The sequence below is a fragment of the Limanda limanda genome, chromosome 3 (genome assembly GCF_963576545.1).
Source record: "Limanda limanda chromosome 3, fLimLim1.1, whole genome shotgun sequence".
Classification (NCBI taxonomy): Eukaryota; Metazoa; Chordata; class Actinopteri; order Pleuronectiformes; family Pleuronectidae; genus Limanda; species Limanda limanda.
In genome coordinates, this window is record NC_083638.1 from 11687393 (window position 1) to 11703343 (window position 15951).

The following is a 15951-nucleotide window of genomic DNA, read 5'->3' on the forward strand; positions in this document are numbered from 1 at the left end:
TCTTTCATCAAATAATGTCATTCTCATGTGCAATATTCCACATAACTTACTCCAATTATCATCACAAGCTTATTGCCACAGTTTAGTATTTACTGTCTCATGTAACTCGCTTATTTTATGCTCTATTGTTATTGGTTCTTAATTACTCTTTTCAGACTTTAGACTTAGTACTCAAGTGTTTTATTCACTGTATCTATCTATTATACATTGCGACACGATAGTCTTGGAGCCAGCTGGCACAAGAAGGTCTCAAAGAACGATTAATAAAGTCCTATCCTGTCTTATATTATTTTAGGATTAGAAATATCTATAACAATGTGTGGGATATTATGCTAGTATTAGTATTAATGTGCTGTTTCCACTATGCAATGTTTCTACTTTTACATCAGGGAGATTTATTTCTTGTGGTTTCTGAAAAGACACTTCTCCCTTGAGCCAACATACTCGTGGCTCCATTCACAAGATATGCATGCCTGCTACAAACCAGGGGTACCCACTGGAGACCAGCTACACATCTAAATATAGAAATCTAGGCTAACAATCAATAGCAAGACAGTCGAGCATGAAGCAGTTAGGAGGGGGGGGGGGTGAGAGAGAGAGAGGAGAGGGTGCAATAGCATGAATGAGAGTCTGCAGCCGAGGCGGAGCGAGGCTCTGTGTGATCTGCAGATTAGAGACAACAACGCATCTGGATGTATCTGCAGCTGTGGAAGCCTTTATGTGAGGGATCAGCCCAGTCGGGCCCCAGTCTCCATATGTAAACCAGTCCAGCACATGATGTGGATCCCAGAGCCAGCTGCCAGATCCCCAGTGTTCCCACAGGACTGTGAAACCCTCCCTCCCTCACATTTCCAGTTTTACAGGAGGCGAGCGTGTGATTTGAATTACAACAACACATCTGAGCCTGGGCCCGTTAACATGGAGCCCATCCATTCAGCCTCTAAACACTGGGGGGTTGGGGGTATTTTTTTTTTATTCCTCTTACCTATTTTTATTTTAACGCTCTGGAAAACCCGGAGACCTTCCTCTTCCACCGCCATGCTGTGGCCGGGGCTCGGTCCCTCTCGGCGGCTACTCGGACGCGCGGCTCCCCGGTGCTCGGCTCCGGCCTCTCCAGGTTACTCCAGCGGTTCTGAGCATCGATGCGCTGCGGACAGGGATCGCACTCCTCCGGCCCGAGCTCCGCCGCTGCTGCTGGCTGAGTGCAAGCGGGACCTCGGTGTCTGTGCAGGGGGGAGGTGGCTCCACAGAACACCGCCCACACAGAGGAGTACGGAGGGCGATCAGTGGCGCACCACCAGGGAGAAAGTGGCGTCATTGAGGAATGTGAACTGTAGACAGAGTCCCGCCCACTCTCCCAACCAGACACAAGCTGGATGAGGCCAATTTTTTAGTTTTTGGTGATTAAAGGTCCAGTGTGTACCAATAAGGTGAAAGGGATCTATGGGGAGGAATTGAATATAAAATAGTGTGCTTCAACGAAATTGTACAAATTGTTTTCATTACCCAAGAATGGGCATTTTATATTTAAATACTTTATATCCACATCGGGAGCGGGTCCTCTCTAGGGAGGCCGTCATGTTTTTTTTACAGTGGTCCAAACTGGACAAACTAAACATCTGAAGGCTACCACAGGCTCTCTTTCATGTTTGGAAGGGGAGGGTGAGGTGGCTTTCTGTAAAAAACTTTTTTTTCTTCAAAATAAACTTAAAACAAGATGCCACAAATGCACCAGTTTAGTTGGATTGTACTCTGGCAATTAAGAATTCCATTGTTCAGGCAAGAGGGCAAACCTACATGTGTTCCTCTTGCGGCTTCTCTTCTTGCACTGGTAAAAAAAAGAAAAGTCCCTTCCTGGTGCCTCCCTGACATTAACCCACCTGCTCCCTTTACTCTAAATCCTACCTGGTCTGATGCTTAGTGCCCCTAGTGTCTACCAATATAGAAGTTACACACTTAACTTTTAAATGATGTAACACTCGTCCAAGCAGAAATGGGGTGTATAGTGATGCCAGGTTGGCCACAGGTATTCACTTAAGTTCATGGCCATCATCGGAGGGATTGCTGATGATGAACGAGCAGAGAAGCTAACACTTGTTGACGGAGCTCAGAAATGCTATTTTGGGGGTTATTGTTTTACCTTGTTCTACAGTATTGGAAGTGACTACCATTGTGGTGAACAAATAAAAATATGCCATACTTAAAGTATTGGTTTAAGTAGAAAAATACTCTTTTTAAGGAGTACTACTCATAATAATCTCCCTCATCAGCAGCCAGTAGCGGCTAAAGTGTAGGACTTGGTCACTACACAAGCTGGTTATTAATTCAGCGGCCTCATCCTGCACAGGACTCAGAGGCTGTCATCGGCTGCATCCTCAAACGGCGTGTAAACTGCAGTAGGGAAATGAGATAGTCTGGTCTTATTTTTGCATCACAAGATGCAAACCACTGTTGTTGTAACCACCGTTACAGCCGTCGCCTGGCAACAAAGCTATGGGCAGTTAGGATCTTCAGTTTATTAAAAATGTTATTCTTTTTATATCTGTACCGTGAGCTGTTCAGTTGAGTACTTACATTTAAAAATAAATTCCCCTGACGTTTTAACCACGTGAATCATGAGATATGTACACTGCCAAAAATCACACAGCTTGTCTTCTGGCCCATGCCTGGCATTAATCACCCCTCATACATAGGCTGCTATGCTACTGGATTTCCTAGGCATTAATCACCCCTCATACTTGTCTACAAAGTTCCTGCCCCTCTTTAATCTCCTCATGAATTGGTTGGCTAAATTCTGAATTGACAAGAACTGGCCTAAAATGTTGAATGATTAAAATACATTTATGAATACAAGCATTGGCTGGCAATTCCTGTGCTTCGGGATTTATTTGTCCCCCCCACCCTCTCTGAGAACTGACAAAACCTCATCTGTGTCTGTGAGCGTTCTCCCCCTACATGGGCCCCCCACATGCTGCAGTGTGGGCCCCACTCCACTGGATCGCCCCTGATTGTTTCCTGTCTCAGATACTGTAGACCGCAAATGCAAAAAGCAACAAAACAGCTTGATACCGTTATTTATATCTGTGGAGTGAATGATTAACTATTGCTATTCCTAACATCTGAGGTTTAAAGACTGTGAAATGCAGAGAATTTGTTACTAATTTACAAATTCTGTTAATACTAAGTTTGTTAGCAAGATGATTTAATTGGTCATGTGTCAATCTGTGCCTAGATTTCATTCATGAACACACAAAGCAATACAGTATCAACCACTAACTGAGCTTTGGAGAGATACTGGATATCGTTGTAATGTGTATTTCTTAGTTTCCCTCATGATTAGAAACCAAGTTTGTGTCTCTCAGAGATCCACAGAAACGTTCTTTAAGGCAGCCACCTAACAAGACAGCAACAGCCAAGCAAGTATATGTGGTTCTCTTTTTCCTGCCTGGGCCAAATTTACCAGATGGATGAATGGACGAGGTGCACGGTGGGACGGATGTCTGGACAGGCTTTGAGATCCATTCAGGTGAAAGGAGCAGGGTCATCATCTGCCCACGCTTGAGCCTTTTGAGCCACACCTCTGAGATCACCATGACCACATTCCTCAAAATAACCCAACTCCGGTTTGGAACACTGCACCAACCCGGCTGGCCAGGCCCAACCCAGCCGAGAAGTGGGACTTAGAGAACAGCCGGGACAACTGTGTCTACCAGGGACGAGCTGCAGTGCGTCTGCTGCTGTCCGAGGTGTTGGGATTAGCTGCGACTCCTTTAGAACAGCTCTAAATCTAATTAGGTGACATTAGGTCTCATCACTCCTGTTGCTCTGTCACACTTTTGTGACGAGAAATCACACAGGGCAGCAACTCTGCCGTGGACTTCAGCTAACTGAGGGCAGTAGTGACGAGTAAAGTATGTTTACTCAACTACAGACTTAAATACATATTGGAAAGTTGAGTGTTTCTATTTCATACGGTTTCATACGGCTTTGGTTTGTGTATTCTGGTCAGCTGTGGTACTGTACTGAAGTGCAGTACTTTACAGATACTTATTCTTGAGTTCAGTCCAGTTTTCCATAAACATTTTGGACTTTTGACCACTTACAAAAAGCAGTGTCCAGTGGAGGCCTATGTACACAGGTTTCAGATGTCCATGAGTTGTATGCAGTTCCACATAATGTCAAAATCATTTCCCATCTTTATTAAGATCATCTGAAGTCAAATGATCCAATATTTCACAAACCTCAGTAAAGACTAAAGAAATGTAAGAAAACACGAGTACAGGTTTGTGCAGCCAAACTTTGTCAGATCCTTGACCAGCTACAGCAGTAAAATTTGTTATGATGCGTTATCATAGATAAACTACCCGACAATCCAAATATATTATATAGAGTTATGTAAAATAGGCCATTCTGACAAGTGAGCAATTTAACCTCTGGTACTAAGTATATAAATATATTTTAATGAATTGATGTAACTTAGATTTGACTTTGACTCGGGAACTTTTTCCACTGACTGAGCATATTGTGCCTGTGTATGCATATCAGTGACGAAGTTTGTGTGCATTGGACTATCTCTAAGCTATTTCCCTAGATAAGAACCGTGGCATTAGCCATGCTGCATGAATAACCTCTCCAGGTTCCGTTGCGATGAAAAACCTGATGCTAGCATGTTGGGGCACCGGTGATGATGTTGGCCACATCCTGTCAGCAGAATGTTTGTGCAGCTTGTAGAAAGACGGGAGTGGCCTTTTAGCTGGAACTTGATTTCTAGATGATTTAGTACAACAGGTAAATCCAGAGCTCTCCTGTTTGCTTTGCATTTAAGATCCCCATAATATTGGACTACTGTGCAACAGTCAAGGGATGCTCATATCATGACATACCACTGATATCTGCAGGAAAATACCGTTTAGTTTTTTTCCAACTGTATGCACAACATCACATATAAAGCTTTAAAGATTTTGCTAAAGTGACTACGCCCTGTGGTAAACACCAAACCTCAAGCTTGTGTATGTGTGTATATGGTGTGTGTCTTGTGTCATAAGCTTCCTTTAGGGACACATTGCAGACAAACAACCAGTGAACAGCTTACCCTATTAGGGACAAAAACATTGGACAAAAGCCAATTTGTGGGTCAGTAGTTAAGGTGAGGGTTAGGTTCACGTTAGTTTATGGGCTGGGGTTAGTGGTTATTATAGTCATGGTTAAGGCAATGTCCCCAAAAGCTGTCCATGACTGCCTGTGTGTCTAACCCTAACCCAAAACAGAAACAGAGAAACCTCTTGTATTTTGCAGCTCTCATTTATTGACAGCAACAAAAAAAAAAATCTGAACAAAGACATACAAAGTATTGCATCGTGTGTGTGTGTGTGTTTGCTTTATAATGCACAGCCACTGACAGAAAGAGGAAGAGAAAGCAGATACAGATTCTAACTAGATTAGTGTAAAGGATGCTCACTATTGTTTTATTACCCACAAAGCCACAGCCACCAGGGTTTGAGGGCGTCGGCACACTTTGAATAACTGTACTCTAACCCGCCCTTCTGCAACTTGTGCTCTTTTTTCCCCCTCGTATGAGCACATTCTGTAACATAAAGAGTACGCGTGTGAATGCATATGGTGGACACAGGTATGAACACTGAGGGGAGCCTGTTGGCGGTTGAGATGCGCAGAGTCAATCATGTTATTATGGGACAAACGAATAAAATCTCTATGAATAAAGCATGAATCGAGTCGACAGTGCATTCGAAATTAGTCCGTGTAAAAATAGTGCTTAGTAACAATTAATTCATCCAACTCATATAGGCAGAGCATTTATGTTAATCATATTTTAGTCATTAATTTAGCTGTTTATACACTACATTGGTGGAATGAGCTCACAATCGACATCCGGACATCAGAAAGTTTACACATCTTCTGCCGCAAACTAAAAACATACCTCTTCCGACTATACCTTGAATAAAAAATGTACTAACAATTTTTGAAACTAACAATTTAGTAGCATAAATGGCACTTACTTATAGCATTTTGTAGTTTTGCTTTATTTTTGAAGAAATTGTACTTTCTTGATTCTTGTTGTTTTTGGTTTGTTCCCTCGGGGTTGAATGCACTTATTGTAAGTCGCTTTGGATAAAAGCGTCAGCTAAATGAAATGTAATTTAATGTAATGTAATTGCATCTGTAGACAATAAAAACATGCAGCAGTCTGTAAGTGTGGTGACAGACTCACACATGAACACCACATGCGGGTATGGAGACAGTCCTGTCACCAACATTTCAGTTAAACTAATTACTCAAACATTTAAACATCACCGTCTCTTTATGTGCCACAGCCTCTGATTGTGATTAACAAATAATGAATCTATATGTGTTGTGTTTAATTTATTATATATCAGATTTAAAATTTCAATCCAGATATGATGTGAGGTTTAGATGAAGAAAGAACTGAGCAAACTGAAGATCTATTCTATTCTATGTTTAAAATCCAAAATATTTTTTGAAATAAAGCAGAAGCACTGTTCAACTTTACTGAGAATTACCTCCGATCAAAGAGCACAGCATGACTGCAGCAATCACAAGACTTTATGTATCATAGCGCCATCTAGAGTCCTCATCCTGCAGCAATTCCAACTACAAGATTTACAGGATGCGAGCAAGACTAGTATGAAATGAAGCTCATGGTGCTTTACAACAAATTAATTTACGTAAAAGACATACAATGAATTTAAAATAATTGCAGAAGAATGTTCCTGATTTGAAGGGGTTTATAGTCCGGTCAAAACCAAAATTTGCCTTTGAAACTTCGGTCTCAAGGTATACTACAATTGGAACGATACAGAGACGATTCGCATGGTGCCAAGGGGCAGCCAATCAGAAACACGGCGTTTCCCGTGGTTTTGCCGGCGGGAAACAATTGGAAGAAGGCAAAGCTTTAACAACACAGTTGACTTTACAGTACACACATTATTTCACAATGACACACGACAGAAACACAGCACTTTTCTTTAGTGCAGAGCAATAGCATTGTAATGATATTAAGGGTAGGGGAGTCTAGAACACCCCCCCCACCCCCGGGAATCTGCCGCCCCAGTGAACAATGAAGCAGATCTCTCAGAGTGATTGTGGGTGGAGCCGTTGAGCTCTCGCCTGTAGTCAACCAATCAGACTGCCGTGACGAAGGGCTCATTTGAATATTTCTCCCATCAGCCCTGTGAGCTTGTGAACAATGTGGAGTTTAATAAATAAATAAGGTTGAAAAAGCAGATTCCAAAGAGAGTGTGAGTCTCCAGTTGTGTGTCTGCCTCTGTGTGAGCTACACGCGAAGTCTCAAAAAATAAAATTTCAGCACCATGACTAAGGACTGGTCCTGACTCGACGGGGTTTATATTGCGGTCCCAACCATGTTCTCTTTGTGAGACTTCGGTCTCACATATACTAAAATTGGAACGATACAGAGAAGATTAGCATGGCCCCTGCGCAAGGATGACACGCAAATTCGTGAAGCGTTCCTCATTTTGTTCTATTTTTGTCCCAATTTTGTCCTCTTTGTCCTCTTTTTGCTCAAAATGGAGACGGGACCTGCAGGTGTCGGGCTCCCTCTTGTGGTGGACCAACAGCATCACAGCCACCGAACTGGCCCGAAGCAGACGCTAGATGGCGCCATGACACAAGAGAAAACCCTGGTGCAAGCTCCGTTTCTCGGATAAATAACTAAAAGAGGAACATGTAAGAGGCTGTTTATCAAGATTACGAACATTGAAGAGTAGAATTATGATTCAAACCAGAGGGAGGTTAAAATAAATCATGAAGCTGAGTAAAGACACACAAAAACCGGACAACACATTTTAAATTATATTTAATCATAAATCATTCACACAAACACACACACAGTCATGAGGTTGCTTCAATTTCCAGGACCAGAAGTAAGTCAATACTGAATCTGCCAATCCAGTTAGTTTATTTCGCTGTGTCAGAATTTCCTGATTTCTGAAAGTCTTCTTGGACATAGGTCTGAGTTTCAGTGTTTTATGGAAGCGACCTCACACACTAAGTTTAGCTTTTGGTGCTGCTTTCAGCTGCTGTCGAAAAAACCCAGACACTAGTTAGAGGACGACCAATTTAGTTTTTCCCCTATTTGGATATTTTTTAATTCTAATTCCAATGTCAGACTGTATATTCTTGAGAATTAAAAGTTCATTGCTCCTTATAAGCGTTATTGTTATCATACTAGAATGTTATCATTACACCAGTGGAATTAAATGGTTTAAAAATGATAACAATAAAATAATTTATCACAATCATTTCTGAGACACATCGTCACAGACCTACCTTCATATTTTTAATAATGCACCAAGTTAGAGCTTTCCTTGCACAGTTTACAGCTTCAGTTCTCTGAGAATTTATTTCATATCCAAGCTAAATTGGTTTTGTAGACATATCAACAGCTGAATCGATATTGAATCAAATCGGATACCGAATACTAGAAACCTTGTTAATCGAATTCAAATCAATTTGGGAAATCAGTGGACTAGTTGGACAGTATCAGTAGAAAAAAACGCTGTTCCCCGTGTTCATTCTGCATGCAGAGCATTTGTACACTAATCATACGAGACATTGGAAGCCTATTAGTATTCTTATTAGTATTCTTCTTCTTATTAAAGCTTGTTTTTGTTTAAACTTATTTTATTGTTTGTTGAAGTGATGTGTTAATAGGATCACATGTCTCCTCTCATACAGGAGTTTTTTTCAGGTCAGTTCATCATTCATGGTTTGATTTGATTTCTCAGAGGTGTGCCTGTTCATCAGACTAACTTCCTGCTGTCCTCTCTGACTCACAGACGGCCTCCAGTGAACTAAGTGCCCTGAGGGTCAATGGTCCCTGATCCGCAGCACCAGGTGTATCCAACCCACCTTTTACATTTGGTCAAGCAGTCGCCCTCTCCATTATCACATTCATCTCACTTCAGGTGAGGAATGACAGATAAAATGCATTATTGTCAAGTAGAATGATATAAAGGGAACACATTGTTAACAGGCTGTAACCACATGTGGTTTCAAACAGATATTCTTTGTGACTGAGTTCCGAGAGACAGCCGCCTCTCACCTGCACATCCTTCGAGGTCCTGGGATCTGGCTGTTCGTGCTGGTCGGCTGTGCAGGTCAGCCCACATAACTAACAATTTAGCAGCACTTAAATGGCACTTACTAATAGCATTTTGTAGTTTTGCTTTATTTTTGAAGAAATTGTACTTTCTTGATTCTTGTTGTTCTTGGTTTGTTCCCTCGGGGTTGAATGCACTTATATTAAGTCGCTTTGGATAAAAGCGTCAGCTAAATGAAATGTAATGTAATGTAATGTAATTGCATCTGTAGACAATAAAAACATGCAGCAGGCTGTAAGTGTGGTGACAGACTCACACATGAACACCACATGCAGGTATGGAGACAGTTATGTCACCAACATTTCAGTTAAACTAACTACTCAAACATTTAAACATCACCGTCTCTTTATGTGCCACAGCCTCTGATTGTGATTAACAAATAATGAATCTACATGTGTTGTGTTTAATTTATTATATATCAGATTTAAAATTTCAAGCCAGATATGATGTGAGGTTTAGATGAAGAAAGAACTGAGCAAACTGAAGATCTATTCTATTCTATGTTTAAAATCTAAAATACTTTTTGAAATAAAGCAGAAGCACTATTAAACTTAACTGAGAATTACCTCCGATCAAAGAGCACAGCATGACTGCAGCAATCACAAGACTTTATGTATCATAGCGCCATCTAGAGTCCTCATCCTGCAGCGATTCCAACTACAAGGTTTACAGGATGCGAGCAAGACTAGTATGAAATGAAGCTCGTGGTGCTTTACAACAAATGAATTTACATAAAAGACATACAATGAATTTAAAATAATTGCAGAAGAATGTTCCTGATTTGAAGGGGTTTGTAGTGCGGTCATAACCAAAATTTGCCTTTGAAACTTCGGTCTCAGGGTATACTATAATTGGAACGATACAGAGACGATTCGCATGGTGCCAAGGGGCAGCCAATTACAACACGTCAGAAACACGGCGTTTCCCGTGGTTTTGCCTGCGGGAAACAACTGGAAGAAGGCGACAGCTTTAACAACACAGTTGACTTTACAGTACACACATTATTTCACAATGACACACGACAGAAACACAGCACTTTTCTTTAGGGAGTCCGCTCTCTCTTTGTCTGTGTCGCTCTCTCTCTCTCGCTGACTTCCTGTGTCTAAAACCGGAAGTCAGTAACACAACGGAGGGAGGGAGCGAGTGTTTGATAGTGTTACTACTTACAATTATTTAAGCATTGCAATGATATTAAGGGTAGGGGAGTCTAGAACTAAGGTTGAAAAAGGAGATTCCAAAGAGAGTGTGAGTCTCCAGGTGTGTGTCTGCCTCTGTGTGAGCTACACGCGAAGTCTCAACAATTTGAGAAAAAGCACCATGACTAAGGAATGGTCCTGACTCGAAGGGGTTTATATTCCGGTTCCAACCATGTTCTCCTTGTGAGACTTCGGTCTCACATATACTAAAATTGGAACGATACAGAGAAGATTAGCATGGCCCCTGCGCAAGGATGACACGCAAATTCGTGAAGCGTTCCTCATTTTGTTCTATTTTTGTCCCAATTTTGTTCTCTTTGTCCTCTTTTTCCTCAAAATGGAGAAGGGACCTGCAGGTGTCGGGCTCCCTCTTGTGGTGGACCAACAGCATCACAGCCACAGAACTGGCCCGAAGCCTACGCTAGGTGGCGCCATGACACAAGAGAAAACCCTGGTGCAAGCTCCGTTTCTCGGATAAATAACTAAAAGAGGAACATGTAAGAGGCTGTTTATCAAGATTACGAACATTGAAGAGTAGAATTATGATTCAAACAAGAGGGAGGTTAAAATAAATCATGAAGCTGAGTAAAGACACACAAATACAAGACAACACATTTTAAATTATATTTAATCATAAATCATTCACACAAACACACACACACAGTCATGAGGTTGCTTCAATTTCCAGGACCAGAAGTAAGTCAATACTGAATCTGCCAATCCAGTTAGTTTCTTTCGCTGTGTCAGAATTTCCTGATTTCTGAAAGTCTTCTTGGACATAGGTCTGAGTTTCAGTGTTTTGTGGAAGCGACCTCACACACTAAGTTCAGCTTTTGGTGCTGCTTTCAGGTGCTGTCGAAAAAACCCAGACACTAGTTAGAGGACGACCAATTTAGTTTTTCCCCTATTTGTCAGACTGTATATTCTTGAGAATTAAAAGATAATTGCTCCATTATAAGTGTTATTGTTATCAAACTAGGATATTATCATTATACCAGTGGAATTAAATGGTTTAAAAATGATAACAATAAAATAATTTATCACAATCATTTCTGAGACACATCGTCACAGACCTACATTCATATTTTTAATAATGCACCAAGTTAGAGCTTTCCTTGCACAGTTTACAGCTTCAGTTCTCTGAGAATTTATTTAATATCCAAGCTAATTGGTTTTGAAGAGATATCAACAACTGAATCGATATTGAATCAAATCGGATACCGAATACTAGAAACCTTGTTAATCGGATTCAAATCAATTTTGGAAATCAGTTGACTAGTTGGACGTTATTAGTAGAAAAAGACGCTGTTCCCCGTGTTCATTCTGTTTGCAGAGCATTTGTACACTAATCATACAAGACATTGGAAGCCTATTAGTATTCTAATTAGTATTCTTGTTCTTATTAAAGCTTGTTTTTGTTTAAACTTATTTTATTGTTTGTTGAAGTGATGTGTTAAATAGGATCACATGTCTCCTCTCATACAGGAGTTTTTTTCAGGTCAGTTCATCATTCATGGTTTGATTTGATTTCTCAGAGCTGTGCCTGTTCATCAGATTCACTTCCTGCTGTCCTCTCTGACTCACAGACGACCTCCAGTGTACTAAGTGCCCTGAGGGTCAATGGTCCCTGATCCGCAGCACCAGGTGTATCCAACCCACCTTTTACATTTGGTCAAGCAGTCGCCCTCTCCATTATCACATTCATCTCAATTCAGGTGAGGAATGACAGATAAAATGCATTATTGTCAAGTAGAATGATATAAAGGGAACACATTGTTAACAGGCTTTAACCACATGTGGTTTCAAACAGATATTCTTTGTGACTGAGTTCCGAGAGACAGCCGCCTCTCACCTGCACATCCTTCGAGGTCCTGGGATCTGGCTGTTCGTGCTGGTCGGCTGTGCAGGTCAGCCCATGTGGCAAACATGAAAAAAGACTTTGTGAGAGCCTTCCTGTCATGCCCAGTGTCACCTTTGACTGGATTTGCCTTATTGCAATGTGTTATGGCTCTTCACTCATTCATGTGCACTTTGACTGGTAGAGGTTCTCGGAGGTTCGGGACCCCTGCCAGGTTTTCACAGCCACCGAACTGGCCCGAAGCAGACGCTAGATGGCGCCATGACACAAGAGAAAACCCTGGTGCAAGCTCCGTTTCTCGGATAAATAACTAAAAGAGGAACATGTAAGAGGCTGTTTATCAAGATTACGAATATTGAAGAGTAGAATTATGATTCAAACAAAAGGGAGGTTAAAATAAATCATGAAGCTGAGTAAAGACACACAAATACAAGACAACACATTTTAAATTATATTTAATCATAAATCATTCACACAAACACACACACAGTCATGAGGTTGCTTCAATTTCCAGGACCAGAAGTAAGTCAATACTGAATCTGCCAATCCAGGTAGTTTCTTTCGCTGTGTCAGAATTTCCTGATTTCTGAAAGTCTTCTTGGACATAGGTCTGAGTTTCAGTATTTTATGGAAGCGACCTCATACACTAAGTTTAGCTTTTGGTGCTGCTTTCAGCTGCTGTCGAAAAAACCCAGACACTAGTTATAGGACGACCAATTTTGTTTTTCCCCTATTTGGATATTTTTTAATTCTAATTCCAATGTCAGACTGTATATTCTTGAGAATTAAAAGTTCATTGCTCCTTATAAGCGTTATTGTTATCATACTAGGATGTTATCATTATACCAGTGGAATTAAATGGTTTAAAAATGAAAACAATAAAATAATTTATCACAATCATTTCTGAGACACATCGTCACAGACCTACCTTCATATTTTTAATAATGCACCAAGTTAGAGCTTTCCTTGCACAGTTTACAGCTTCAGTTCTCTGAGAATTTATTTCATATCCAAGCTAAATTGGTTTTGTAGACATATCAACAGCTGAATCGATATTGAATCAAATCGGATACCGAATAGAAACCTTGTTAATCGGGGTTGAATCAATTTGGGAAATCAGTGGACTAGTTGGACAGTATCAGTAGAAAAAAACGCTGTTCCCCGTGTTCATTCTGCATGCAGAGCATTTGTACACTAATCATACGAGACATTGGAAGCCTATTAGTATTCTTATTAGTATTCTTCTTCTTATTAAAGCTTGTTTTTGTTTAAACTTATTTTATTGTTTGTTGAAGTGATGTGTTAATAGGATCACATGTCTCCTCTCATACAGGAGTTTTTTTCAGGTCAGTTCATCATTCATGGTTTGATTTGATTTCTCAGAGGTGTGCCTGTTCATCAGACTAACTTCCTGCTGTCCTCTCTGACTCACAGACGGCCTCCAGTGAACTAAGTGGCCTGAGGGTCAATGGTCCCTGATCCGCAGCACCAGGTGTATCCAACCCACCTTTTACATTTGGTCAAGCAGTCGCCCTCTCCATTATCACATTCATCTCACTTCAGGTGAGGAATGACAGATAAAATGCATTATTGTCAAGTAGAATGATATAAAGGGAACACATTGTTAACAGGCTGAAACCACATGTGGTTTCAAACAGATATTCTTTGTGACTGAGTTCCGAGAGACAGCCGCCTCTCACCTGCACATCCTTCGAGCCCACATAACTAACAATTTAGCAGGACTTAAATGGCACTTACTTATAGCATTTTGTAGTTTTGCTTTATTTTTGAAGAAATTGTACTTTCTTGATTCTTGTTGTTCTTGGTTTGTTCCCTCGGGGTTGAATGCACTTATATTAAGTCGCTTTGGATAAAAGCGTCAGCTAAATGAAATGTAATGTAATTGCACCTGTAGACAATAAAAACATGCAGCAGGCTGTAAGTGTGGTGACAGACTCACACATGAACACCACATGCGGGTATGGAGACAGTCCTGTCACCAACATTTCAGTTAAACTAACTACTCAAACATTTAAACATCACCGTCTCTTTATGTGCCACAGCCTCTGATTGTGATTAACAAATAATGAATCTACATGTGTTGTGTTTAATTTATTATGTATCAGATTTAAAATTTCAAGCCAGATATGATGTGAGGTTTAGATGAAGAAAGAACTGAGCAAACTGAAGATCTATTCTATTCTATGTTTAAAATCTAAAATAATTTTTGAAATAAAGCAGAAGCACTATTAAACTTTACTGAGAATTACCTCCGATCAAAGAGCACAGCATGACTGCAGCAATCACAAGACTATATGTATCATAGCGCCATCTAGAGTCCTCCTCATGCAGCGATTCCAACTACAAGATTTACAGGATGCGAGCAAGACTAGTATGAAATGAAGCTCGTGGTTCTTTACAACAAATGAATTTACATAAAAGACATACAATGAATTTAAAATAATTGCAGAAGAATGTTCCTGATTTGAAGGGGTTTGTAGTCCGCTCATAACCAAAATTTGCCTTTGAAACTTCGGTCTCAGGGTATACTACAATTGGAACGATACAGAGACGATTCGCATGGTGCCAAGGGGCAGCCAATTACAACACGTCAGAAACACGGCGTTTCCCTTGGTTTTGCCGGCGGGAAACAACTGGAAGAAGGCGACAGCTTTAACAACACAGTTGACTTTACAGTACACACATTATTTCACAATGACACAAGACAGAAACACAGCACTTTTCTTTAGTGAGTCCGCCGCTCTCTCTCTCTGTCTGTGTCGCTCTCTCTCTCTCTCGCTGACTTCCTGTGTATTCGACCGGAAGCGAGAGGGAGGGAGCGAATTTTAGATAGTGTTACTACTGACAATTATTTAATGATATTAAGGGTAGTTAATGTAGAACACCCCCCTCGGGAATCTGCCGCCCCAGTGAACAATGAAGCAGATCTCTCAGAGTGATTGTGGGTGGAGCCGTTGAGCTCTCGCCTGTAGTCAACCAATCAGACTGCCGTGATGAAGGGCTCATTTGAATATTTCTCCCATCAGCCCTGTGAGCTTGTGAACAATGTGGAGTTTAATAAATAAATAAGGTTGAAAAAGCAGATTCCAAAGAGAGTGTGAGTCTCCAGGTGTGTGTCTGCCTCTGTGTGAGCTACACGCGAAGTCTCAAAAAATAAAATTTCAGCACCATGACTAAGGACTGGTCCTGACTCGACGGGGTTTATATTGCGGTCCCAACCATGTTCTCTTTGTGAGACTTCGGTCTCACATATACTAAAATTGGAACGATACAGAGAAGATTAGCATGGCCCCTGCGCAAGGATGACACGCAAATTCGTGAAGCGTTCCTCATTTTGTTCTATTTTTGTCCCAATTTTGTCCTCTTTGTCCTCTTTTTGCTCAAAATGGAGACGGGACCTGCAGGTGTCGGGCTCCCTCTTGCGGTGGACCAACAGCATCACAGCCACCGAACTGGCCCGAAGCAGACGCTAGATGGCGCCATGACACAAGAGAAAACCCTGGTGCAAGCTCCGTTTCTCGGATAAATAACTAAAAGAGGAACATGTTAGAGGCTTTTTATCAAGATTACGAACATTGAAGAGTAGAATTATGATTCAAACAAGAGGGAGGTTAAAATAAATCATGAAGCTGAGTAAAGACACACAAATACAAGACAACACATTTTAAATTATATTTAATCATAAATCATTCACACAAACACACACACACAGTCA

General features: G+C 40.9%; 1 protein-coding gene and 3 non-coding genes across 4 annotated transcripts in view; 3 read left to right on the forward strand and 1 right to left on the reverse strand.

The window, feature by feature from the left end:
- Positions 1-1179, reverse strand: part of rasa3 (RAS p21 protein activator 3) — a 36930-nt gene extending 35751 nt beyond the window's left edge. The window contains exon 1 of the mRNA XM_061068774.1: positions 986-1179. Coding sequence (XP_060924757.1) covers positions 986-1040 — 55 coding nt within the window. The 5' untranslated portion in view covers positions 1041-1179. The remainder of the gene's footprint in view (positions 1-985) is intronic.
- Positions 1180-7411: 6232 nt separating this feature from the next.
- Positions 7412-7517, forward strand: LOC132999226 (U6 spliceosomal RNA). The gene has a single exon (XR_009678093.1). It is a non-coding gene; the product is annotated as a U6 spliceosomal RNA (small nuclear RNA).
- A 3023-nt stretch (positions 7518-10540) lies between these two features.
- Positions 10541-10646, forward strand: LOC132999227 (U6 spliceosomal RNA). Its single transcript, XR_009678094.1, has one exon. It is a non-coding gene; the product is annotated as a U6 spliceosomal RNA (small nuclear RNA).
- Positions 10647-15467: 4821 nt separating this feature from the next.
- On the forward strand, positions 15468-15573 carry LOC132999228 (U6 spliceosomal RNA). Its single transcript, XR_009678095.1, has one exon. It is a non-coding gene; the product is annotated as a U6 spliceosomal RNA (small nuclear RNA).
- The last annotated feature ends 378 nt before the right edge of the window (positions 15574-15951 follow it).